Here is a 25,296-nt window from a genome sequence, read left to right as displayed (position 1 = left end):
CCGTATATTAAGAATAAACACATTTTGTAAATAGGTAAAGCCACCTGAAAGTTTTTAAAAGTTTATTTATGGGAAATGCATAAATATCCCAATAAGTATGAAGGGAAGCCTCACTAAAGTCCAGTCAGGAGGCTGGAAGGTAGAACCCTACCACTCAATGTCAGTTACAGGAAGAACTGTCAATTGCAGACTCCAACAGAAGAATGGTCAACAAGAAAGAATCTTCAATTACAGGTCCCAACAGAAAAAGATACACATTGCATCTTTTATAAGAAATCAACTACCCCTGCAATTCAGTCAATGAGCAAGTCACCACCCTGAACTCTTGCTTTTTTCCAATGGACTTTTATTCAAAACAACCCCTCCCAACTTCCTCCTTCTTCTCCATAAACGAACATTCTTCTTTGTTGGTTGGACTTGCCTGTGGTTTTGCTGTGGCTTCCATGTCTTGAATTGTAATTCTCTGCTAATCCTGAATAAACCCGTTTTTCTGAATAATTGGCTGTTTTATTTTTTTTTTAATTTTTCTAATGTTTATTTAATTTTGAGAGAGAAAGAGAGAGGGAGAGCGAGCGTGAGCAGGGGAGGGGCAGAGAGAGAGGGAGACACAGAATCCGAAGCAGGCTCCAGGCTCTGAGCTGTCAGCACAGAGCCTGATTTGGGGCTCGAACTTGTGAACCGTAAGATTGTGACCTGAGCCGAAGTCAGATTCTTAACCTACTGAGCCACCCAGGCACCCTTGGCTGTTTTACTTTTGAAGTTAACAAGTAAAAAGTGCACGTCTCTCAGCCATGAGGAAGACAAAACCATTCTCCACATAGATTATGTGCTCATCAGGTGTCTTATGTTAGGCATGATTATCCTCCCATCATTTTAATTTTGTGTTTATTAATCTTATGGTTAGTATTGCAGGCTCCAGAACAAAAAGAAAAAGGCCCTGAACTTTTTGCATTATTTAAGAATTCAAAGGTTTTCTTAATTTTATTTATTTATTTTTAAGTTTATTTATTTATTTTGAGAGAGAGACAGAGAAAGTCAGCAGAGGAGGGGTAGAGGGAGAGGGTGAGAGAAAATCCCAAGCAGGCTCTGCACAGTCAGCACAAAGCCTGATGTGGGGCTCAAACCCACAAACTGTGAGATCACAACTTCAGCTGACACCAAGAGTCGGTCGGATGTCTAAGCCACTAAGCCACCCACCCAGACCTGTCACCCTCACCTGGCCTTTTTCTTGCTTTACCACTTCGTCTCACAGCCCTGGGATGTCATGTCTCTTTCATGGAGTTCTGGTTTTGGAGATCGACACTTAGTAAGCCTCTCACAATATCTTCCAATATTGAGGTGAATGAAATATTTAGATTCCTCAAAGTGTTACCGAGAGTTAGATGGAAAAGGAACGAAGCCCTGGTCCTTTCCGCTGCCACAGTAAAGAATTCCAGGACAGGGAAAGGAAAGTACAGCTGAGCAACGTGTTATTAAAAGGACACTCCAAGGGAGGAGCAGGCCAAGTGAGGAGAGACAAAGGCCCTAGAAACTCTAGGGTGTGGGCTTCTATCAGTTTCGCTTTTCCCCTGGCTTCTAGGGTTGCAACATGTGAGTGACAGCCCTGGATTATATAATAATTAGCCAACAATCCGTGTCCTTTCCCAAGATGTATTTAAAATACCTGCATGGGGTAGGAAATCGCAACATTTTGTCTATTCTAGGGACAAAGGTCAGGTCTGCACAAGCACAACGAGCATATCAAACTTAACTCTCCCTGGGCCGGGACGTTGTGCCCACAGACCCGCTGCCAGATGGGTGCAACGGGTGGTCCCCTCGCGGTCCTGGGTTGGGACTGTCCATCCTCCTGTCGCTCACGCCCAGCTTCCTGCCTAACGAAAGCGGTTGTACGTCGAAAAATTGCAAAATCAGGTGCACAAAGTCGTAACTGACTTTGGTAAAGGTTACAGTTAGATCCTGCCCGTCTTCAGTTACAACCCCGTTAAAGCAGCTTGCTGGGAAGTACAGGTCACCCCACTCCCACTGTCCGAACCTAAAGCATTCCCACAAAACCTTTCGTAAGCCAAAATAGCCATAAAGGGAAGAAGCAGTTGTCATGAAGTTCCATGGAAAATTCTTTGAGTGCTCCCAGACGCAAAACAATAAGCCCTCTTAGGCTTTTCTGATACCTTAGGACACATCTTGCTAACAGATGAACAAAAGAAATCGAGATAAAGCACCGATGCTCATAGACACAGTCCAGAGCTCTGGCGGCTGGACTCTGAGATGCCGCGTGTGGTTCCTGGGGAAGGAGCTTGGCGGAGCCAGTCTCCCTGCTCGGGTGCACGCTGCCTCCACAAAGGCCCGACAGGTGCCAAACGATGCCAAAGACTAATCTCGCTTTTCACCTTTTTTTTTTCTTTTTTTCTTTTCCATAAAAACAAAAGCCCTCTTTGGATTTCCTTGGTTAGAGAAAACAGATAATGATGTCATAAATCTTTGGAAAAGTGGGGGCACACCCACCATGAGACTCAACCCGTTAGCTGGACCCACAGGGGTGAGGCAAACTCTCTCCTTCTTACCCATGTCATGTTGATTTCCCATTCTCTCTCTCCCCCAGTTTTGCTTTTCTTTCCATTGTCCCTGCGATCTGTATAAATGTAAGGAAAACATGGTGTGCGTGTAAGCCGACATGTTTGAAATACACCCCCGGCAACCGTCTCCTTGGTATGTGGGCAACCAAGAAAATGCAGGTCGAAGGAAGCAACGTCTTGCATTGGGGTCAAGCTTTCTTACCCCCAGACCTTTCAGGCTGGCCTCGGACCCAGACAGCTACAGGGAGGAGGGAGAGGCTCACGTGGCCTTCGTTCTCTGACCACTCTCCCGATGAACAGCGAAAAACAAGCTGTGACCCACAGAAGACTTCATATGGTGATGTCCTCATCTGGCACTCCCGCCCTCTGGATGGCACGGAAGCCCAAATTCTGGCTTTTTCTCTCCTGGGGCGCTTTTGTGAGTTCTCCGAAGCCTTCTCTCCCCACTCTCCTGCTGGACACCAAGTTCATTTCCCTGGGTATCCCCTGCTGTGGGTGACGTGCTCTCCAGCCCGCCTTGGAAGCTGCGTCTGCCCGAGGCCTCCCCGTCACGGTCACCTTGGTGTGGCCAGCGGGGTGGTCCTCACAGCCAGGATCACCTCAAGAGAGCCCTGGCCCGGCTACTTTCTGGGCAGCTACTTTGTCTAGGACAGAAAACCCAAGTCTTTGTCTTACAGACTCTCTGAGCCCAGGCAGCTCCATGCAGGAAAATCTCTTAACCTTAAAACCTGGGGCACGTGGATTTTTTTTTTCCTCTAAACACTTCCCTCCAAACCCCTGTCATTCTGAGCCAGAGATGGGAGGTGGTCAAGATGAGCACCGCATTCAGCAACTAGCTTTAAATGGATCCTCACGCATCTTTCTCCTCCTATCATGCTCCTGGTCTACGTGACGGTGAAAGGGAGGCATTGACCCGGATCCCGACAGTAGTTCGGGAAAGACGAGCTGGCGAGCGCCTCTCTTGAGGACGTATATAGTCTCTTCGTTGCTCTCAGCGTTTGAATTTCGGTGAAAACTGCAAGACAGTGAAAAAACTTACATCTAGCATCCTGTTGCATAGGCTTGAGGCAATTGGGCACCTCCCTCCCTTCCCCCCCATGTCCCCCCAGGCACAGGGCACCATGGAATCAATCAGCAACCGTATCTGTCCAGGTCTGTGCCAGGCAGCGAGGAAGTTATAAAGAAAAACTGGATTATAAGCCTTTGAGAACTAATCATCCCAATAAATAGAACTAATGGCATTCATTCAAAACACAACACATCGAGTCAATAGCAGTCCTGTGCCAGCTGGCACAGCTCCATTAGGCTAGCCAGACCAGGCACGTGAAAAACTGGGGTGGGGAACATGCCTCAGAAGCCACAGAGCCTTAGTAAGGGAGGAGGCACAAGCAGGGGGAGCAGGGGCTAGCCTTAGCCTGTCCTTCCCTGCAGGATAACCTGGAATGTGCAAATACAGGATGCCTCCCGACCTCAGCCACTCCAGGGGGGCCAAAGGGTCACAGAGTTCCTCATCCTCCGGGAAGGGCCTTCCTCAGCCAGAGACAGCCTGGGAAAGCCAATGTGCACCCAGCATCTGAGGAAAGCGGATGGAAGAGAAAAGCATAGCCTTCGCAGTGTGTGGGAAGCGCAAGTCAAGAACGGGAATTTGAGGGAAACGATCATTTGGTTGCTGGACTGTGTTTCTTCAAGCACAAGAGACGAGATCACGTTAGTAGAGTACTGGGAATATCGTGCAGAAATAGCGGGGAAGACAGGGCAGAGCTAAGCTGAACAGGAAAGGTTAGGAGCGCAAAAGAAATTCAGAGCCTGAGCTGTTGACAGGGTGCTGGGGCGGGAAGACGGCCGACTGCACAGGGCTCACTCAGAGCAGGGCTGAGATCTGGCAAGGCCAAGAAGGGCAGGAGGATGCACAGCAGAGGGGAAAACAGCTTCCAAAACAGACAGAAACACCCGTAGTTATAAAGCACACACCGCCGTTAAGGGGAAGCAAAGGATTTGCTTTCCCTCTGCATCTTTGTTCCCTCTGCCCTCCCTGCCTCAAGAGCCCCGTCCTGGACCTCACAAGCTTTCGCCAAAATCTGCCCTACAGTTAGGATGCAAGCAGAGCGCCCTTCCAGATTCTTGAGTGTGCATTTGTCTCCTCCTTCTACTTGGCTGGAGCCTTGCTGTGATTGATGGAGACACGTGACTTCACTTGTAAGCGTTGCCCTAGTTTTTCTTATCCAGGTCAGCCTTTGAAGGACCTTAGGTCACAAATCCAGCCAGACAGGGAACTTTATTCACCCTCAGGATTCACATGCGTTGGCTGCGTGCGCCTTGGAAAGAAATATCCGTGCGTCCCCTCCCTGGCCATCTGCATTCTGGTTTGTGTAGCAGAAGGGCTGATTTTTCTCCCTCGTAATTTCATAGTTGTTTCTACCTGCACAAGTCAGTGGGGACAACAAGCTTGGCGATCATGCTAGACAGGAACTGAAGATGTTTCTTATCCTCTTAAGACATTACATCAAGACAATTTTGTTGGAACGGGCAGTTACAGTATGACTGTGGCAGAAACGCAGGTGTAAGCTCCACCCCCCGCCCTATTTGGTCTCCAAGCAGTTACATTAATATCACATACAGGATCCGGGTTTTTGACTTGATTTGTTTGTCCTTCCTCCCTTCTAAAACCTCAGTTAAAAAAATTTTTTGTAATGCTTATTTTTGGGAAAGACAGAGTGCAAGCGGGGGAAGGGGAAAGAGCGAGGGAGACACAGAATCTGAAGCAGGCTCCAGGCTCTGAGCTGTCAGCACAGACCCCCAACACTGGGCTGGAACCCAGGAACCCTGAGATCATGACCTGAGCTGAAGTCAGATGCTTAACCGACTGAGCGCCCAGGCGCCCCTAAAAAAATCAGTTTTTTGAGGTATTATGTATATTTGATAAAATTTGCCAAGTTCAAGTATTCAATCTGCTGAATTTTGACAAATGTATAGAGAGTCGGGGAACCACTCCCACAGTAATAGTATGGAACACTTCTATCACCTTAGATGTTCCCGCAGGGGTTTCTTGCAGCCAACCCCCTCCTCCGAGCCCTGTCCCTGGCCATACTTGGTCCCTTTCTTAAATATGAAGAGGGGTGTGAGTGGCCTAAAAAGTTCATGGTCACATAAATATCACCTGAGGCCTTTTGTTCTTAATCTCCAGTAAATGCAATTTGCCGGTCATTTCCTGTCATGCTGAAGAATCAAGAATCGTTAAAATCCATCTTTTGCCACTTATTTGGAGCTGAACTCATCGTCTTTGTTGACTTGCTCCGTGGACAGCATAGAGAAAGTTTGCTCCGTGTTTCCAAAGAGAAGGCACTGTAATTGACATCTGTCTGGGGCTGAAAAGAGAGCAGTCTGAGCTTAAAGACAAAGAGATGCACCGTTGAAATTCAGTGCAGACAACTCTATCTCCTACCTCTCCTCCTATTATCTTTTGGTTGGATTTTAGTAAGATTTTGTGTCTGGGACGTTGTCACCCTTATTCCATTACCCTACGGGAATAAGAAGAGATGGGAAGTAATGAACAAAGCGAAGCAAGGAATGTGGGGAAGGGGCAATGGTGGTGCAAATGCAGTGGAGTGAACAAAATGCATCAGAAGTCATTTTGGGGGCATGCATCAAGTGTTTTGGGTTCTGGGATACCAACCCTGAATAAGCTGTGGGGTCTTGCCCACCAGTAGCTCGCAGTTCGGTAGGGGAGGCAGCCATGTCATCAGGCAGTGATGAGATTACTGGATCATGCGATGACAGAGGCTGTGCTGTTGGTTACTGGAACGCGTACAAAGAGCCTGGCGTCCATTCTTACATCAGGAAAGCCTCCTGGAGACTGTGATATGCAGGCTTGGAAAGCATGGAGAGCTATAAAACCTGAGAATTTGTTTCTTGGGATTGTTCATGGTACTAAGTGATTCATAAAATAGAAATCGGAGACTTCTTAAAATGAAGTGGTATCACGCAGAAGCATGGAAGAAGTGAGAAACATTAAAAATGCAATCCGAATCAGGTTATATGCAAATATAGGTGATTCAATGAATTCATAGAGAGAAAGGGAGGGAGCGAGGAAAAGGGAGAGAGAGAAACAGAGAGAGAAGAGAGAGAGAACATGCTACACCACGGAGCACGCACTGTGGCAGAGCCTGAAAATGTGGGCTCTGCATTTGGGGGGCTGAGGGTCTTGCTGCCTTCCCAAGAAGGATTGTGTTGCCCACATATGGGCATTGTGTGGAAATCAAGCAGAATGGGAAATGGAAAACCGGGGTTCTGATCTGGCTTAGCTCTGGGGTAACTCAACTTACCTACCAGATCAAGGGATGGAGCAAAATTATCTATTGTTTTAACCTCTAGAGTTCTCTAATTTGATGTTTACCTGGCAGGTATTTGTAACTTTGTAGTGAGGTATAAGGATGGCAAGATGTTACTTGAGGCAGTAATACACAGGCGATGATGGCTTTATCTGCCCATGGCTCTCTGCCAAGGAATGCAACATCAGGCTATTCTTCAAGTGGCTATGGCTTTTGCCATGTGTATGGATGTTCAATGAGAATAACCCTGCTTACCCTGGCTGACTACCGTAACTAGTCAGTTACCTAGACCAGAGCCGAAGACACCCAGGAGGATATAGTGAGAAGTACGGCATGCCAAGTAACTACCAGTAGGGGTGACCCAATCAGAGCTTTCCTTGCTGGTGTAAACAGGATGCACAGAAAAAACGTGGGTCACTGGAACTGCTGTTGTATTCTACATGACTATGAGTCCATCTTGAAGCACCTCATGATCTGCTATTATAGTTTTAGAAGCACTGAGACACAGAATGAATCTAAATTTCTGAGTATGTTGCTGGTGTTTCCCATTACTACAGATCTCTTTACATAAACCCATCTAGAGCAATCGGATTTGCTACCTATGGAAGTCCCAAGGACAAGCAGGAAGCTCTCTCTGTCTAAGGGAGGCTCCTGGGTGAAGACAGATGAGTAAGAGATTTCGTTCTGCTAAAAGACTAGGTGCTTCTGGAAGGCACTTTGTAGCATCATATAGTATTAGTAAGCAGATGCTGCAGAAAAAAAGGCATTCTCTATTTGCTTTGAGACTAACTAAGATGAAGAAATAAATTGGCAAAATTGGCTTTATGGTTAAATTGATAATGTGGGAATATTGGCTGAGATTTCACCTGACTTGCAGCTAACCAGTTAGCCTGCCAGTTTCATGGATGCTGGCAGAAGACACGAGACTCCTGGCTCAGAGACAAAGCAATTGTGGCATTCAGACTCAGCATTTGCACTTGTTTCTCAAGCCTCACTTCCAACAGAGTGGCACTCAGAGGGTCCAGAGGAGGGTAACTTTGAGCTCAGGGACCTTGAGGCTTTTATAATTGGCCGCAAGGCTGCCTGCCCTTATCTTTATTTTAATGTGTAGGAAACAAAGTTGTCCTTTTCTCTGGAGGAAGATAATTCTCTTTCAAGGCTGTTTGCTGTACAAACATCCTTGAAAGGATAGCGTTCTTGAAAATGGAGTCCGTGCCTCTGCTGGAAAGGCAAGCAGAAACAGAGACTTAGAGATAACTGGCTCCAAACAGTCACCCTTTAGTAGAACCATGAAATCAATGTAGAGGGTTTACACACATAAAAGAATGTTTCATGTAGTAGGGTAAGCATTGTTTAGGGAAACTTTTCCTTTGTTGTATCTACGTGTAAAAACATTTTTTCCCCTTTTTTCTTTGGCAATAACTTTGAGACACATTGGCTATGATATTATTAAATACATTGAGTTCTTACATTCCGGGTGACATCACTTGGCTTGCATTATACCCAAAACAGTGCAATAGCAACATGTATTATGTTGGGGTTTTTCTAATATAAATCATAGATACAATGCCATAGACTCCATATTATAATCATGATTGATACACACATTCAAATGCTATTTTGGAGACTAGAAAATTTTAGATACTATATCATGAGGGTTTTTTGGACTGATTAAGAAGGTAAATTTTACCTCAGGTTTCGGGTAGATAGTGGGCAAAATGTGTTTTATGAGTTTGGACCACTTACAGAACAAAACACAGTGTGGGGAAATTTACATTACTAACCGAATTGATGCTTTGCCAAGCATTGGATTTAATAAAGAGCACACTCATAAGTTAACAAATATGTGACATCTTAACAGCTCCAAAGCAAATATTTATTTCATCTGACTTGTATGCCTATGAAACAAATGTTCTGGACAGAGAAAATGAATGTTGGGTCCTTCATGTATTTGTTAAATTCAAGATTTTTAAAAACACTTTACACAAAGGACAAAATTGCATTAAAAGTAGTTCTTAAAAGTCCAGTTTCCATCTGAGTAGATATTTATGATATCTCTGCTTGGATATACAGAGATCTGAGTTCACATATGCAAAAGGTCAGAGGATAGAAAGATCTGCAAAACACCTACCTGCCTTCATGTTGGCTATATGGATTAGAGTAATTACAATATCAAAGAGTAGAAATTATACTCAGTTTTCTATACCTACCACATTGCTTCTGTTTAAAATAAGTATTCACTGTTATTATTGCTAAGGTCAGAGTCATAGTAGAAGGTTTTAGTGCTAACATACTATTTTATATTAATTGCTAACATATTACTTTATATTAATTGAAAAACTTACCCATTTAAATTGAGTATTTCAAAATCTTTGGGAAAATCGATTTTAAGAATGGATGTAGATCATGTTTTAGAAATACATGAAGTCTTAACATGTGAAAGCCGTTGTCCCAAGAACTGTATGATCTGCTAAAGAGAGAACTTTAGCAGCAGAACCAAGTACCATTTCACCGGATCTATTAAAAAAAATAGAATTATTGTTTTTATAGGCTCACTTAAAGGAGGAATATAAAAATAATATTTTTCTTGGAATATTGTAAACATGAAGAGGTGCTATGAGTTCATTGTTTTTTCTTGCTTTCTCAGAAAAGTAGTAACGCCACTTTTCCATGGGGTTCAACTAGCTGGAATGTTTGATTAGTTTAACTGTCCGCCTGAAATGCTCTTTCGGGAGAAAAACAATACAAGAAAACTAACTGGCAGAGCTTTCACCACACACACCCACACACACACACACCCACACGCACACACACAATTTCTCCAAGATAAATTTTGGGGTTAGGAGCCATTCAGGCAAATCAAAACATGCCATCATTTAAGATGTTAATAATGTTCTATAAATGGGTGTTATTTATTTCATACATAATGGAAAGCATAAGGAAAGGTGGTATTTGCAGGAAGGCAGTAACATTCAGACTTCTAGGAGAGGTCCTTTGTCTGATGTAATCAAGGCAGGAGTGGGTTGTAGACGCAAATCTATAAATATATAATAACTTGTCTCTCTTTTAATGTACGGTGAGTTTTCTTTGAGCATATTCATTAGCTGCACTTTCAACCACATGAGTAATGCATAATCTAAGACGACCAGCTTGCTTTCTTTAAAGCCAAGCAATCTGATTTCAGTACCTGTTTGAGCTTTGATGATTCTTTTTCGTCACAGTCGGGGACAGTTTTTGCCCCAACAACCGAAATTGGTGGTAATTTTTGTTTTTAGTGACTCACCTGGATCCAGTCATTCAGCTTTCAGCTTTATATATATACTCATATTTGATTGTTTTACATGATATTTCACTTGTATTTGTAATAATAACCATGATGGCAAAATGGGGTTGAAATAAAACTAACACTAAAGAGTATAGAAAGTTCTAGTAGTGGGAGTGAAAGTGCGCAGTCCCCCAAAAGGTGGCATTTATTAGGTGTAAACATGCTGATGGTGGAAAGCAGGGTCTGCCAAGCCAGTTAAGTGGAAAGTGGTTAAAGAAGTTTCTCCTGTGTGTCAATTCTTGTTGCTACTAGTATTTTTACAGAATAAGGCACTCCTCATCTTCAACACCTAGAAAAAAAGGTTATTTTTGAAAGTCCAGTTTGCCTCAGTTCACAAACCTATTATTTTTTTAATTGATTGATTAATTTTATTTTAGAGAGTCAGAGCATACAGGCGGGGAGAGGGGCGGAGGGAGATAGAGAATTCCAAGTAGGCTCCACCCTCGGCAAAGAGCCCAGTGGGCGGGGGGCAGCGCTCCATCCCACCACCAACCCACCCTGGGATGGGACCATGACCTGAGCAGAAATCAAGAGTTGGATGCTCAGCCAATGAGTCACCCAGGCACCCCCACACACCTATTATTTTCCATTTACTTTTATGTAATTTTCATTGGTATGTATTTATTCTTTAGAGCCTCTAACATGTTACTGAAAAAGCAAGTTTCTTGCAATCAAATTCCTATGAAGGTTCTAAGACAACATCACTGTCCCACATGTAATTAAGTTTCATCTTCATCACAAAGGTTCTCTTAATGATTACATGTTATATTTTATGAATATCTATTACGTATTACCTATCGTGTCACCTGGGTACTAGAACCCTTCTTGGAACCATGACGTTTGAACTCGCTCATTGTTTTCAGGGCAACTTCTCCTTCAATTCTTTAATCTCTTTCCCGAAGTATAGATGCTGCAGAGCTTTAAGGATCCCTCTGGGTGTCTCATTAGTGCTTTGTATCGTGCCACAGTGAATGGGGCCCGCTAGTCCTTTCCAATACCCTTGGAAAATACTATTCAATTTATTTTTACAAACCTCGTCTATACTTTCCCCCGATGCTTTTAATATTTTCATAGCTACTCCCCAACTCCTATCTTTCGTTGATTTCAGAGTGTAGTTTGAGGTGGTTCTGTTGAACTTAAGCCTTTCTACTTCAACCCCGATCTTTATATTTACCTCTGGATTTGGTAGCCATAACTGCCCTGTGCCCTTCACTTTCAGCTTTCTTTTCAAAGCAGCTTTGCTTAATTGTGAATTTGTTCCCAAAAGCTGAGGAGAACAGTGCCAGATTCTTAAGATCTGGTGCTGTAAACACTTCAGCGACTGGTCCTTCCTGGATTTGTATTTGTACCTGATTTCGTGCTGTGATTATTTTTGAGCTAGTTACAGATTGCTGGCAGGGAAACCGCGCAATCAATAGTCTTTGTTTATTGCATCTGTATAACCATATGCAAATTCTACAGATGTCCCGAACTCTGAGGAAGCGGTGAAGGTCAGCCTGTCTCTGCTGACTTGCCTAACAAAGGATGTTCAGAATCCACTCTGTATCCTTGCAGTATTTAAGGTCATTAGCCTGGATTCAAGCCCATTTACAACCAATGACTTTTTGGCTATGAACTGTGAAACAGGCTGCGTTTTAAGTTGATTTTATAGAAATATCCTAACACTTGAGAACGATACTGCACATCTTAATGTTCACTAGTGACATGGAAAATAAACTTACTCATGCTTAGAATAATATTACAATTTAGTTAAGTACAGTATTCAGTATTCCTGCTAACGTATCCAAGGCAAATTATTTCAGGTAAAGGCTTCTGGAAGCCTTTGGAGGGCCTATATTGGCTCGAAGATTACATATTCCGGATTGACTGCCCATCCTGTGACCACCTTTATATCAAGTAGGCTTTCTCAGTTCCTCGTCCATCTCAGCCTCTGGGAGGAAGGTGTGTGTCAAGTGAAAGAGCGTTTTCTTTCATTATGAAAGCCCAGAACCAAGGCATATTTTTCAGCTGCGTAGAGGGTGGTTTATTCTGGCAGATGGAGGAACAGGGAAAAACCTATATAAACCTACGGATGCAAACGCATAAGCAAGCGTTTGGATCACCACAGAGAGACCAACAGAATAAAGAGCCAAGTAAAATTCCCCAGTGTGGGAGAGGTCCCGGCCGACCGACCTCTCCCAACGCGGAGACGCGATTTAAAGATACAGGCTCCGTCTACACAAGCGCTGGAGGAAACACACACACACACACACACACACACACACACACACACACACACACCCCCACCCACCCACCAAGAAAACATACAGCTCTGTCTGAAAATGGCTTGTCACAGCCTCCGTTCGTCAATAATCTGAGAGTGACGGGAAGTCTAGCCTGTAAAACAAGCGGTAGACTTTATGTCAACCATGCGTCGTCGTTCAAAGAGAGATTTAGTTTCAATCTGCACAAGGCACTCAGCACCTTCCCTGCGTGGAAAAGAGCTCCGTCACACCCGAGACCGACTTGAAAAGCCAGCCACCGCTCCAGCCCCGCGCCACGCGGTGGGGCCTCCCAGGGCTCCCGGAGCCCCGCAGCCCGCCGCCCCGCCCCCAGGATCAGCCCGCCCCGAGGGCGGGGAGGACGTGGCCCCGCCCCCGCCCCGCCCCCTCGCGTAACCCGGATACACACCCACGCTCCCCTTTCACCTCCCAGCCGTTGGCTAACGTGGAAGCGCGTCCCACTGGCCGGCTGAGGAGCCCGGACCGCGTTGCCCTGGGCAGTTGGGCGCGCGGCCCGGCGACGGAGGGCTTCTCGGCGCGGCTCGGCCTTTCCCGGGAGGGAGCGATGGGGCGCGCGGGCGCCGGCGAGCGGACGCCGGTGTAAGACGCGCGGCGCCCGGCCCCGGAGCGAGGCGGCGGCGGCGGCGGCGTCGGGCGCGGGGAGGCCTGTGAGGGCCGCCGCCCCGAGCCCCGGCCTCCCGCGCCATGGCCCCCATGGGCATCCGCCTGTCCCCGTTGGGGGTGGCCGTGTTCTGCCTGCTGGGGCTCGGCGTGCTCTACCACCTCTACTCGGGCTTTCTGGCCGGCCGTTTCAGCCTCTTCGGCCTGGGCGGCGAGCCGGGCGGCGGCGCGGCCGCAGGGCCCGCGGCCGCGGCCGACGGGGGCACCGTGGACCTGCGCGAGATGCTGGCCGTGTCGGTGCTGGCGGCGGTTCGCGGCGGCGATGAAGTCAGGCGAGTCCGCGAGAGCAACGTCCTCCACGAGAAGTCCAAGGGGAAGACGCGCGAGGGGGCCGAGGACAAGATGACCAGCGGGGACGTGCTGTCCAACCGCAAGATGTTCTACTTGCTCAAGACCGCCTTCCCTAACGTGCAGGTGGGTGGGTGCCACGAGCGCCGGGCGCCCTGGGCCGGGGGCGGGGGGGGGGGGTGCGGGCCGGCGACAGCGCCCGCTCGGGGTCGCCTTGCGGGGAGACCTGCTCGGAGCGAGCCCCAGCGCCTTGACCCCTCTGACAGCTCCAGGTCGTGGGGCCCTGGCTCCCATTTTTGCAGACGTGGAGCTCGAGACGCGGAAGTCTAGGTGCTCAAGGTCGTACAAACAGTTGACACCAGAGCTGGGTGAGGTTGCAGGTAATCTGAGTCAGGGCCCTGGCCCTTCTGGCCCCTCCCCAGAAACGGGGACGCGCTTCGTGCCTGCGATCAGAAGCTCGGGGTGCCGGGCCGGCCTTGAAAGGCTGGGAAAGTTAACTTCGTCCCCTGCTGCGGGCCGTTCTGTCAAATGAAGGGGCTGGACCAGAACCCCCGTGGCCCTCCAGCCTTTCTTGATGTACTTGTCGGAAGGATCGTTTCTATGGAACACACGTTTTCCGCCGGACCCACTAGGAGCTAATTGGGGGCCGAGGACGGTAGAAGTCTTGTTGCGGAACTGTTAGTTCGCAGGGCAATGTGGGAGGTATGCTTCTGGCTTACTTGAGCCGCAGAGTGATCAGGACCCTCTTCAAGGCGTGTATTTGGGGAGCTCTTCAAAGAAGGCTTCGGAAGTCTATTTCCCAGCCACTTCGTTTCAGCTGCGCCCCCCTCCCCGCCCCCGTATTTTCTACAGAGAGTAAGAATTGGAAAACCTTGGCCTTTTATTTGGGTGCGTTTCTGGGGAAGGAATTGACATCTTCGTAGGTAAATCCAGAATTGGGGATTTGCTATTCATACTTTAGGAATTCATCATTTTAGTGGAGCTGCTGTCGAATGAATAACCCTTTTAAAAATGTATGATAATTCCAGAGGAAGAGCTTAACTTAGTGTAGCAGTGCTTTGGAAGCGCTATGTGCTAACTCGTTTTGGCTACGGGGAAGAAAAATTGTTTCCAGTGGAATTTTATTAATTAGATAAACAGTGAAATCGAAACCCCAGCTTCTTTGGAAAGTATCTGACCTTTTACTGTTGTTCTTGGAAGAGTTAAGCGAGTATTGTCATTGTAGAATTACCTGTTTTGTGTAATCCTCCCTCCAGTCTGTCGTATTACTGCTTGGGTTCTCTTTTTTCCTCTTTCCATCTGTCATTTTTTTCTTACTGCCTTTTTTTTTTCTTTCCTTTAAAAAAATTTTTTTTTTCAGGGGGAAGGAACATTGGCTTCATGTCATGAGCCGCTGGCTACCAGATGTTATTGACACAAGAATTCTCAAACAAGACACAGAATGTTTATTCTTCTTTTGTCCTACCCTGCTTTATCATCACAAACAATACTTATCTTGGGTTTGTACAGATATGTGTATCTTGCGTATGTAAGATCCGCCGGTAGGATATCTTTTCTCCAAGACACACGGTATTCTCTTAAGAGTTTGTCGAATAAACAGAGGAGTTTCATAGAAGTTGATGCAGAATAGTTACATCAGTAGAAATGGTGACCATGTCTTGAATGTATTTTAGGCACCCAGATAATGGCACGCAGGACTTCTTTGGATCCTGACAGCAACTTTAGGAAGTAAATTTTATCGACGCCCAATTTGCAGACAGGAATGCGGGGCTCGCAACACTCCATGGTTTATATGAACTATCGAATGCTTCATTTTTAGCTAGATCTTTTGGAGGCTGTTTAAAACTTACAGCGCAATTCCCTAGGGAAAACCTAAACTTGTAGAAGATTAGAAGCCATGATAACAAAATATATCAGAGTTGAAATTCGTGTTTTTGAAGATGAAGACGACGACATTCTTAAATACCAAAAACACGTACCTGCGTGCCCATGTGTGTTCACGTGTGAACCAAACCTTCTGCTTTGGGGAACTTCCACAGGATTCTGCATTTGTTTTTGCGCTTCTTAGCAGACGTGAAGGGAATGGCTGCCAAGTGGTAACACTGCATTTTATTGAACACAAAAGCCAGGCTTTCAGAAGTGCAGATGTTGAGGGCTCTGCCTCCACGTAAAATAGCTTTTTGTTTTCTTGTGACTGAATATTCACACGTTCACTTCTAGTGTTGGGCTTTTGCTGGTGTCGAGGAGGTCACATTTATTTCTACAATGTCCAAGTAGAACGTTGGACATGTCCTACTTGTCCTCTTGCCAAGTGGTGTCCTCTTGAATGGCCTTTGATCGCTGCGTTAAGACTAGAGGCCAGATGTTACAGCCATCTATGTAGACACTCAGCCCTGGATTCCTTTTTCCCCTCTCATTGCCCCCCAGCACCCAGAAGGTAGTCCTAGACGTCTTGTTGGTTTTGAAGCCTCACCTGGATTTTGGGGGGTAATGATTTTAAGTCCAGTCCCACTCCGTTTACTTCCTTGTGGAAAATTAGCATTGATCAGCCACAGAGGCTTTCTTCTTTTATCCTGATGCCCTGTGCAAATAGAGAGAGGTCTCTTACTTTTTACCACACTTTTCCTGTCTGGAGTCCGAGGCTTGAGCTTTCCTATCTCACGTTTATTCCTCATACGAGGATATACCACGTGTCACTCTAGAATACGCATGTGGGGGTAGTTTTGCCCTCAGGGGACATTTGGCACAGTCTGGAGATTTTTGGTTATCACAGCTGGAGGTGGAATGCTACTTGGCCTCTAGTAGGTAGACCGTAAACATCCCACAATGCATAGGACAGCTCTCCGTAACAGAGAATGACGTAGCCTAATTTTTCAGTTGGGGCCAGGGTTGAGAAACCCTGCTCTAGAGAAGTGAGTGTTATCCTAAGAAAACTCCAGTTTGGGCTGGGAGCCCCGGATTTCCTTTGGTGTGCAGCCTTTCTTATGTCAGGGATCTTGGGAGAGTCCCCAGGCAACCTTTCTTCTCTTCTTCAACGCATAGGCCGTGCTTGATTTTATTATGTGAAAATACTAGTAACTGCAGCCATTTGCGCGGCACTTTCATTATATTCTTCTGGATGGTGATGAAAAGGAAGGCTGGAGATAGTTTTCTGGAGTGGATTTGCAGCTACAGAACAGACACACTTAGATTTATAGTTTCAATTTACTATACAGGGAACTCTGTATTTGAAAGGCTCCTGTCCTCAACTTTCCTTGTTCAAAGTGTTTTTTGTTTTTTGTATTTTTAACGTTTTATTTATTTTTGAGAGAGAGAGAGAGCATGAGCTGGGGAGGGGCGGAGAGAGAGGGGGACAGAGGACTCAAAGCAGGCTCTGCACTGATCGCAGTGAGCCCATCGCGGGGCTTGAACTCGTGAACCATGACATCATGACCTGAGCCAGAGTCGGACGCTCGACTGACTTAAGCCAGCCAGGCACCCCAACTTGTTCAGTTTTTGACGATGATTCATTTTATTTGAAGATCGGGCATGCTACTCCAGTCTGATAGGAGTCTTGGGCCTGTGCTTCGTTGACCTTTAAGATGGGGGTTAAACTCTTCTCTAACAGCAGTACTCACTGGAAAAGTTTGAGAAGCTTAATACAGTGCTAAGAACACTTGACTTGACATCTTGTCCAGTCACCTGCCTGTGTAACCCTGGCCAGTCATTTCACATCTCTGAGCTGCAGTTCCCCTTCTGTAAAATCTAGATAACTAGTAAATTTGATAATTAGTGCAGACATAAGCACTGCAGACAGAAAAAAATACAAGTTGAAAGGAGCTGGCCCAATAGAGGTAGTAGGATAGTAAATTCCAGTACCCTGATGAGTCTGAATCTGATGCACATGGGGAAATCACTGTGGAAGAAATTAGGAAGGTAGTCACATGGCGAGTTCACTCAAAGAGGGTTGGAGCTAATCTTTAGTTGAATCCTAAAGTACTAAAGAGGGCCAGATTTACCTGACTTTTCTTGAAGCCTGCAACATGCCATACTTTGGGCTGTGGCCATTTGGAGGTGGGTGAGACCAGTTAAAAGTATGTTAAAACAGGCTGTGCAAGAGATGAAGACCAGAGCTCAGCTAAAAGGAAAGTTATACTCAGCTTGGTTTCCTGGCTAACGTTTAGTTAGTCCTCAGTAAGTGACAAGCGCTGAATTAAGCTTTGTATTACCACCGTTAATTTACTCTTGACAACGACATAGGAAGTTAAGTACTATTGCCCCCATTCTGCAGATAAAGAAATTGAGGCTTGGAGAGGATAACTAATTTACCAAGCGTTACACAGTTAGAAGATAATTTTAGCCTCTCAGAGATTGACTTAGTGATCGGAGAATCATCTCAGGTCCCTTTAATTCTGTAGATAAGGCAATATAGGAGGTATAACCACAGTGTATTCTTAACTAACCTATAGTGCTTTGAATGATTAGTAGAGCTCAGGGGAGACACTTGGAGAATCGTTTGGAGGGGGTAAACCAGCTAGGAGGTTTTCTCTAGTGAGAGATGATACATCTTAAATTGCTGTGGTCACAGAAAAGAGCGAATTGGAAAGATACGAGAGAATTTCTAAGGATGTTCCGAAAACGACCCCTCTATATCTGATTTTCACAATTGGTTTTGAAGAGTGGGCGATGACAAGTCAAAGGGGGCAGATTATGAGTGCCATCTTTGACGTGTGAAGTTAGAGTTGCCTTTGATATGGCCGAGGGGACATGTTAAGGAGGTAGTCGAATATATCGGTCTGAAGCTCTGAAGACCCATCGGAATTAGAAATAGGAATTTGTGAGTCATCAGTGTTGTGATATTAATTGAAAGCTGTTGTGGACAGGATTGTTTATGGAAAGACTATATTGTGAAAGGGGAAGATCAAGGGCCTACAGCCAAGGATAACGCAGATTGAAAATAATCATTTAACAAGAATAATAGCATCCAGCTTTTATGCAATGCTTACTCAGTGTTAAGCACTATACTAAGTTTGTTTGTTTTACCTATTCTGTTTCATTGATTCACCCAAAGAACCCTGTAGGGAGATGTGTTTATCATTCACTTTTAGCAGCTCAGAAAGCTTAGGGGACCAACCTGGATAAAGCCACATGCCCAAGAAATTGAGGAGCTGGCAATGATAGAACACATACTCGTAATAGTGGTTCTGTGTGGTGAATGGTCACTGGTGAACTTTGTGAGAACTTGCTCGGTGGCTTGATGGAAAGGAAGCAAAACTGAAAAAGATGGGAGGTAAAAAAAAAAAATGGAGATAGTAAGGACAAGGCTTTCAAGAAATTGGATTCCTAAGGAGCTTGGCTGGGGTCTTCTATGGGACTAAGAGAAGTTTCTATGGATTTTTTTCTGTTATTGTTTTTAAGGTGTGAGACAGACGATAGAGCATGTTTAATTATTTATGGATCTATATCTGAAAGATGGTATTGATAGTAAAAAACTTCTGAAAAGGTTGAAGAAGACAGGTAGAGCCATGTTTCTCCATCTAGAAAATAGTTGTTGAATGCCTACTATGTGACAAGCACAGTGTGAGGCACTATATGTAAAAACATTTTAGGATAGGAGCGCCTGGGTGGCTCAGTCGGTTAAGCGGCCGACTTCGGCTCAGGTCATGATTTCGCAGTCCGTGAGTTCGAGCCCCGCATTGGGCTCTGTGCTGACAGCTCAGAGCTGGAGCCTGCTTCGGATTCTGTGTCTCCCTCTCTCCGACCCTCCCCCATTCATGCTCTGTCTCTCTCTGTCTCAAAAATAAATACACGTTAAAAAAATTAAAAAAAAAACAAACAACATTTTAGGATATAATGATTCATGGAAAAATGTAGTGAATGCTGTCTTCTTAGGACATTAACCAAAATCCTCTGCAGCCCCAAAGTAACTGAGCTTTCATATGAATAGCTTTAATTGTGTTTTGGAGTCTTGATTTCCTATTCTACAATTCCTGTTGAGGACTGAGACAGAGAGGCAGTAGCAATGACGGAGGGAGAGTAGATTGAATGGAAAGGGTTATGGGGAAGAAATGTAAGTATATTGGCAAAGAATAATGTTGTCTACTTCTGAGTTTAACACCTACTGTACCAGGGACTGGTTTAGGCTCCAGTAATGAAGGAAATTGTGTCCTTGAACTCATACAACTTATGTTCCGGTAGGTCGAGATCTATAGTACACCTGTGATCAAATAAATTGATTTCAGATACTGATAAGGGTTTTGAAGAAGAAAAAATAAGACCATGTCAGAAGAGTGAGTGGGGCTTCTGCTTTGGCCATGATGGTCAGGGCAGACCACTGAGAGGCACTGTCATTTGAACTGAGATCTGAAGGATAAGAAACAGACAATGCTGCAGAGATTTGAGAAAAGTGTGCATGAGCAGGAGAGGAAAAATTAAGGAAACACAGCGTTGCCAAAGGAACATAATTTTCTAGTAGAAAGTACAAAGGTCCTGAGGCCAACGGACCAGAAAAAGACAAGTCTGGAGTGTTGTGTAAATAAGGATGCAAATAGAGAAAGGTTACTGGGGCCAGATCATCCGCACCTTTGTAGATGATGGTAAGGAGTCTGGATTTGATCTCTGTGCAATGAGAAACCACAGGTGTTCAGCAGGGAGTGACCAGAATCTGATTTGGGAAGATGGCGGGTTGCTGGGTTGCAAGGGGAAGCTCCATAACGGCAGTGATTTTGTCCATCTTGTTCATTCTTCTGTTCCAGTACCCATAGCGGTTTGCAATACGTGGCCATTAGTAGCTGTTGAATGAATGAATGAATCTGTGAATGCACTGTAGGAGTCAAGAGCAATTGAAGGCTATTTTAGAAATCCAAGTGAGGGGGGCCTGGGTGGCTCAGTCGGTTGGGCGTCCGACTTTGACTCAGGTCATGGTCTCATGGTTTGTGAGTTCAAGCCCCGTGTCGGGTTCTGTGCTGACAGCTCAGAACCTGGAGCCTGCTTCGGATTCTGTGTCTCCTCCGCTCTGTGCCCCTCCCATGCTCATGCTCTCACTCTGTCTCTCAATAATCAATAAATGTTAAAAAAAAAAAAAAAAAAAGGAAATCCAAGTGAGAGATAGATGGCGGCCTAAACTAAGATTTGCTTGGTATACATAGTTTCATGTATTTAGAACTGGGGGTAGAATTTCCAGGACTTAATGGCTGGTGAAATGTGGGAAAGAATTGAGAGAAACTTAACCATTTCTAAGGCCGTTGACAATGTCGTACGGTGGGTTTATTCTGTTTGTGGGTGTGTAATGGTGGCAGCAGGTTACAAATAGCGGTTGTGCAGAAGCAGGTGGGGACACCGGACTGACGTTCTTGGTCTCTTGCTCCGTTTGTTTCTTCCTAACCTGACTCTCAGGGAAGATGTTTTTAGATGCAGTCCCATACTTTGTTAGGCCATACTCATTTGAAACGATGTGGAGAAGCTGGCTTGAACTCTAGGCAGAAATCTTCATCCTAAGGCACGGTAGTTGCTACCCACACTCGGCACTGCCATTTTTGTAAGCCGTGGTGGTCAAGACCCAGAAACTACTTTGTGTTTTCTGGGAGGCACATTTGTTGCTTGTTTTACGTTTATTCCATGGCGTTTGCTTAGTGTTACTCTTACATTCCCTTATCCGACACAGACTAAATTGTGTTCTCATTAAGTATGTGGGCCCTAAAGCTATAATACTTTAAAGTGATACCTGCAAGATGGTAGAATAGGAGTTCTCTACGGTCATTCCCTCACAGAACATTGATTTGGGTAGTCATCCACAGATAAGGGTTCCTTTGTGGGCATCTGGGAGTCCAGCAGAGATGTTCCAGCACACCATTGGGGCAAAAAAAAAAAAAAAAAAAAGAATAGATACATTGATGAGAGTGAGAGAAATGTTTTCACTTCACTTTCACCACACCGTCTCTCAAGACAGCACAGCTCGGTGCCAAGAGAGACCCCCTGAAGCCTGCAATTTCACCCACAGGAATGTGTGAGTGAGTGTCTGGCTTTGCCAGCCATGCAGGACACTGCCCACGAAACCACTTCTGTCTCTTGTCACCTATGTCCCTGAAGTGATCTGCAAGACTTAGGGGTTGGGAGAGGCTGTGGGAACACATAAACCGGGGCTCATCTGAAGGGATGCTCTTTGTAGACACCCATTAGGAAGGCTGCCCACGAGTCGCTGGGGAGTCCTCACCATTAGGGCCCCTCAACTGGCTCACAGGCACCCCCAACACTCTCCATGTCTTGCCCAAACCCAGTCCGCTCGCCCACCTTGGCGTGATTTTAGCATGTGCTCCCGTAGACAGAGAGACTGAGCCTTTGTAAATGGCCAGCAAACAAGTGCGGAAAGCCAGCAGAATTGCGGAATTGGGAAAAGGCTCACAAACTTGAGTATCTCAGAGTACCACCCTAGAGAAGACAAATGGGAGGCTCCTAGTCCCTGGGTTGGCTTTGTGGGGTTGAGATAAAGCTTATAATCTTAAGAATTTACCCTCCAAGAGAGAACAAGAAGTGTGGAGAATGCATATCTGTAGAAAATGTTAGAGAAAGCCTTAGAATCCCACATCAGACTCAAGGTGAAGATAACTCTCACAAAGTCAATCAGTAAAGACTGGAGGAGGTGACTGCTTCTTTAAATGTGAAGGCAGCAATGCAGGGCTTCAAGGAATACAAAATGAATGAATGAATGAATGAATGAAGCACAACATTACCACAGGAATATAATTTTCTAGTAACTGACCCTCCAGAAACAGAGATCTACAAATTGCCTGTCAACAAATTCAAAAAATTGTTTTAAGGAAGCTCAGTGAGTTTAAGAGACACAGACAACTCAAAGAAATCAGGAAAGCAATATTTGAACAAAAGGGGAGACACAACAGAGACAGAAGTTAAAAAGAGTGGAGAAACTTGTGTGCATTATGGGGGACCATCAAGTGTAACTTTTCATACTTTGGGAATCTCCAAGAGAGAAAGAGAAAAGGGCAGAAAGTTTATTTAAATGATAGTGGCTGAAAATTTCCCAAATTAGAGAAGAGAATGTGACATCCAGGTACATGAAGTTCATAAGTCCAAAAATTCAACTCAAAAGAGGACTTTATTGAGACACATTATAATAAAACTGTCAAAAATCAAAGACCGAATTTGAAAGCAGCAAGAGAAAAGAAACTCACCTGATACAAGGGAACCCCTCATCAGACTATCAGCAAATATTTCATCAGAAACCCTGTAGGCCAGGAGAGAGTGGGATGATATGTTTGTTCAGAGTGCTGAAAGAAACTGTTAAAACAAAACAAAACTGCCAACCAAGAATACTTTACCTAGCAGCACTCTCCTTCAGAAATGAAGACTAGATCAGGATTTTCCCAGACGAATAAAACCAGAGGGAGCTGACCACCAGAACTGCCTTATAAGAAGTGTTAAAGGGAGTTCTTCAAGCTGAAATGAAAGGATCTAAGTAGTAACATGAAAACAAAGTATAAAATTCACTGGTAAGTATAGAATTAAATTCAGAATATTCTAATGTAATAGTGGTGTACAAGACACTTAACTCTAATATAAAAGTTAAAAGAGGAGTGTTTTTTTAAAACTATAGAGCTACAAAAATTTGTTAATGGATGCGCAGTATAGAAAGATGTAACTTACAGCATCAAAAATAAAATGTGGTGGAGGCAAAGAGGGAAGAGTTTATATGGGATCAAAGTTAAGTTATTATTGACTTAAAATAGACTGTTATAACTATAAGATACGTAAGTTTCATGATAACCACAAAGTAAAAACCTCTGATAGACAAAAGATACAGAGAAGGGAATCAAAGCATACCACCGTGGAGTATCATCAGATCACAAAGGAAGATAGCAACAGAGTAAGAAAAGAACAAAGAAGCTACAAAAAGCCAGAAAGCAATTAACAAGGTGGCATTAGCAAGTCCACATTTGCTAATAATTATTTGAAATGTAGGTAAACTAAATTCTCCAATCAAAAAACAGTCAATGGATTTTAAAAACATAAAAATAAAAAGACCCACCTGTATGCTGCCTACAAGAGACACACTTCAGCTTTAAAGACACGCATAGGATCAGAGTGAAGGAATGGAAAAAGATACCGCGTGCAAATGGAAACCCAAAGAGGACAGGGTAGCCATAATGGCATCAGACAATATAGACTTTAAGTAAAAAAACTAACAAGGGGCAAAGAAGGTATTATATGATGAGATAAAAGGGTCAGTTCATCAAGAGGATATGACAGCTGTAAATACATAGGCACCCAACATCACAGCACTAAGTACGTTGAGCAAATATGATAAACCTGAGGACGGAAACAGACGGCAAAGCCGCAGCAGTAGTGGAGACTCCCAGTACCGCACTTTTACCAATGGACAGATACCTAGACAGATCATCAATGAGGAAATGACGGACTTACACTGCACTTCAACTAAGAACTGGTCTTCTGAAAAGAGAAGATTAACAAACCTTTGGCTAGTCAAAGATAAAACGATTCGAATCTTCTATAAATTCAGAAATGAAAGCATACAGCCGCTACGTTACATACTGATTGCTACAATATACAAATGATCAAAAGAGATCACTACAGTTATAGGTAAACAGATTGGGTAACTTAGAAGAAATGGATAAATTCCTAGAAACAGACAACCTACCAAGACTGAATCATGAAGAAAACAGAATAGCTGGACAGACCTGTAAGGAGATTGAATCCTTAATCAAATTTCCCAATAAAGAAAATCCCAGGACTCGATGTCTTCACTGGTGAATTCTACCAAACAAAAATTAATACCAATCCTTCTCAAAGTCTTTCCCAAAATTGAAAATGGAACACTTCCAAACTCACTTTATGAAGCCAGCATTACCCTGATACCAAAGCTATGCAGGGACACTATAAGAAGAAAAAATTACAGGCCATTATTCCTCATGAACATACATCCAAAAATCCTCAACAAAATACTAAAAAACTGAACTCAACAGCATATTAAAAGGGTCAGACACCATGATCAAGTGGGATTTATCCCAGGAATGAAGGATAGTTTCAGTATATGCAAATCAATCAATGTGATAGACCACAACAGAATGAAAGACAAAAATTGTGTGATTATCTCAAAATAAAAATATAAAAAGCATTTGACAGAATTCAACACTTTTTCATTATAAAAACTCTCAACCAAGTAGGTATAGAAGGAATATACCTCAACATAATAAAGGCCATATGTGACCAGCCCGCAGCTAACATGATACTCAATCATGAAAATCTAACAACTTTCTTTTGACATCAGAAAGGCAAGGATGCCCATGCTTAGCACTCCCATTCAACATTGTACTTGAAGCCCTAGCCAGAGCAATTAGGTAAGTAAAAGACATAAAACGCATCCAAAGTAAAATTGTTTGCAGATGGCATGATATTATGAAAGAAAACTCTAATATATTGTTAGCAAAATATTGTTCAACTAATATTAATACTTCAATAAAGTTGCAGGATACAAAGTCAACAAAAATCATTATTTCTTTTTCTTTTAAATGTGTTATTTATTTTTGAGAGACCCCATGAGCAGGGGAGGGCAGGAGGGGGGGCCACGGAGGATCCGAAGCTGGCTCTGAGCCGATAGCAGCGAGCCCAACGTGGGGCTCGAACTCATGAACCATGAGATCATGGCCGGAGCCGAAGTCTGACGCTCAGTGGACTAAGCCACCCAGGCGCCCCTGTATTATTTCTATATATTAGCAACAATGAACTATTTGAAAGAGGAATTAAGAAGACCATTCCATTTACAATAGCATCAAAAACAATAAAGTACCTAGGAGTGAGTTTAACCAAGGAGGTGAAAGACCTGTATA

At 44.4% G+C, this 25,296-nt stretch overlaps 1 protein-coding gene and 1 long non-coding RNA gene across 4 annotated transcripts in view; one reads left to right on the top strand and one right to left on the bottom strand.

The window, feature by feature from the left end:
- Positions 1 to 47: 47 nt before the first annotated feature.
- On the bottom strand, positions 48 to 12,997 carry LOC144615083 (uncharacterized). Its single transcript, XR_013553474.2, has 3 exons — positions 12,914 to 12,997; positions 9,247 to 9,418; positions 48 to 3,588 (listed from the first exon to the last, which is right to left on the bottom strand). It is a non-coding gene; the product is annotated as an uncharacterized LOC144615083 (long non-coding RNA).
- Positions 12,904 to 25,296, top strand: part of BPNT2 (3'(2'), 5'-bisphosphate nucleotidase 2) — a 36,653-nt gene continuing 24,260 nt past the window's right edge. For all 3 annotated transcript variants that reach the window (XR_009603432.2, XR_009603431.3, XM_060610569.3), the window contains exon 1: positions 12,904 to 13,582. Coding sequence is in view for 1 of the 3 variants with exons in the window: in XM_060610569.3 (XP_060466552.1) it covers positions 13,193 to 13,582 (390 nt within the window). In the remaining 2 variants the exon portion in view is untranslated. The remainder of the gene's footprint in view (positions 13,583 to 25,296) is intronic.

This window comes from Panthera onca, chromosome F2, assembly GCF_046562875.1.
Source record: "Panthera onca isolate mPanOnc1 chromosome F2, mPanOnc1 haplotype 2, whole genome shotgun sequence".
Lineage (NCBI taxonomy): Eukaryota > Metazoa > Chordata > Mammalia > Carnivora > Felidae > Panthera > Panthera onca.
Note: the sequence above shows the minus strand (reverse complement) of the source record. Positions and strands in the feature narration are given on the sequence as shown.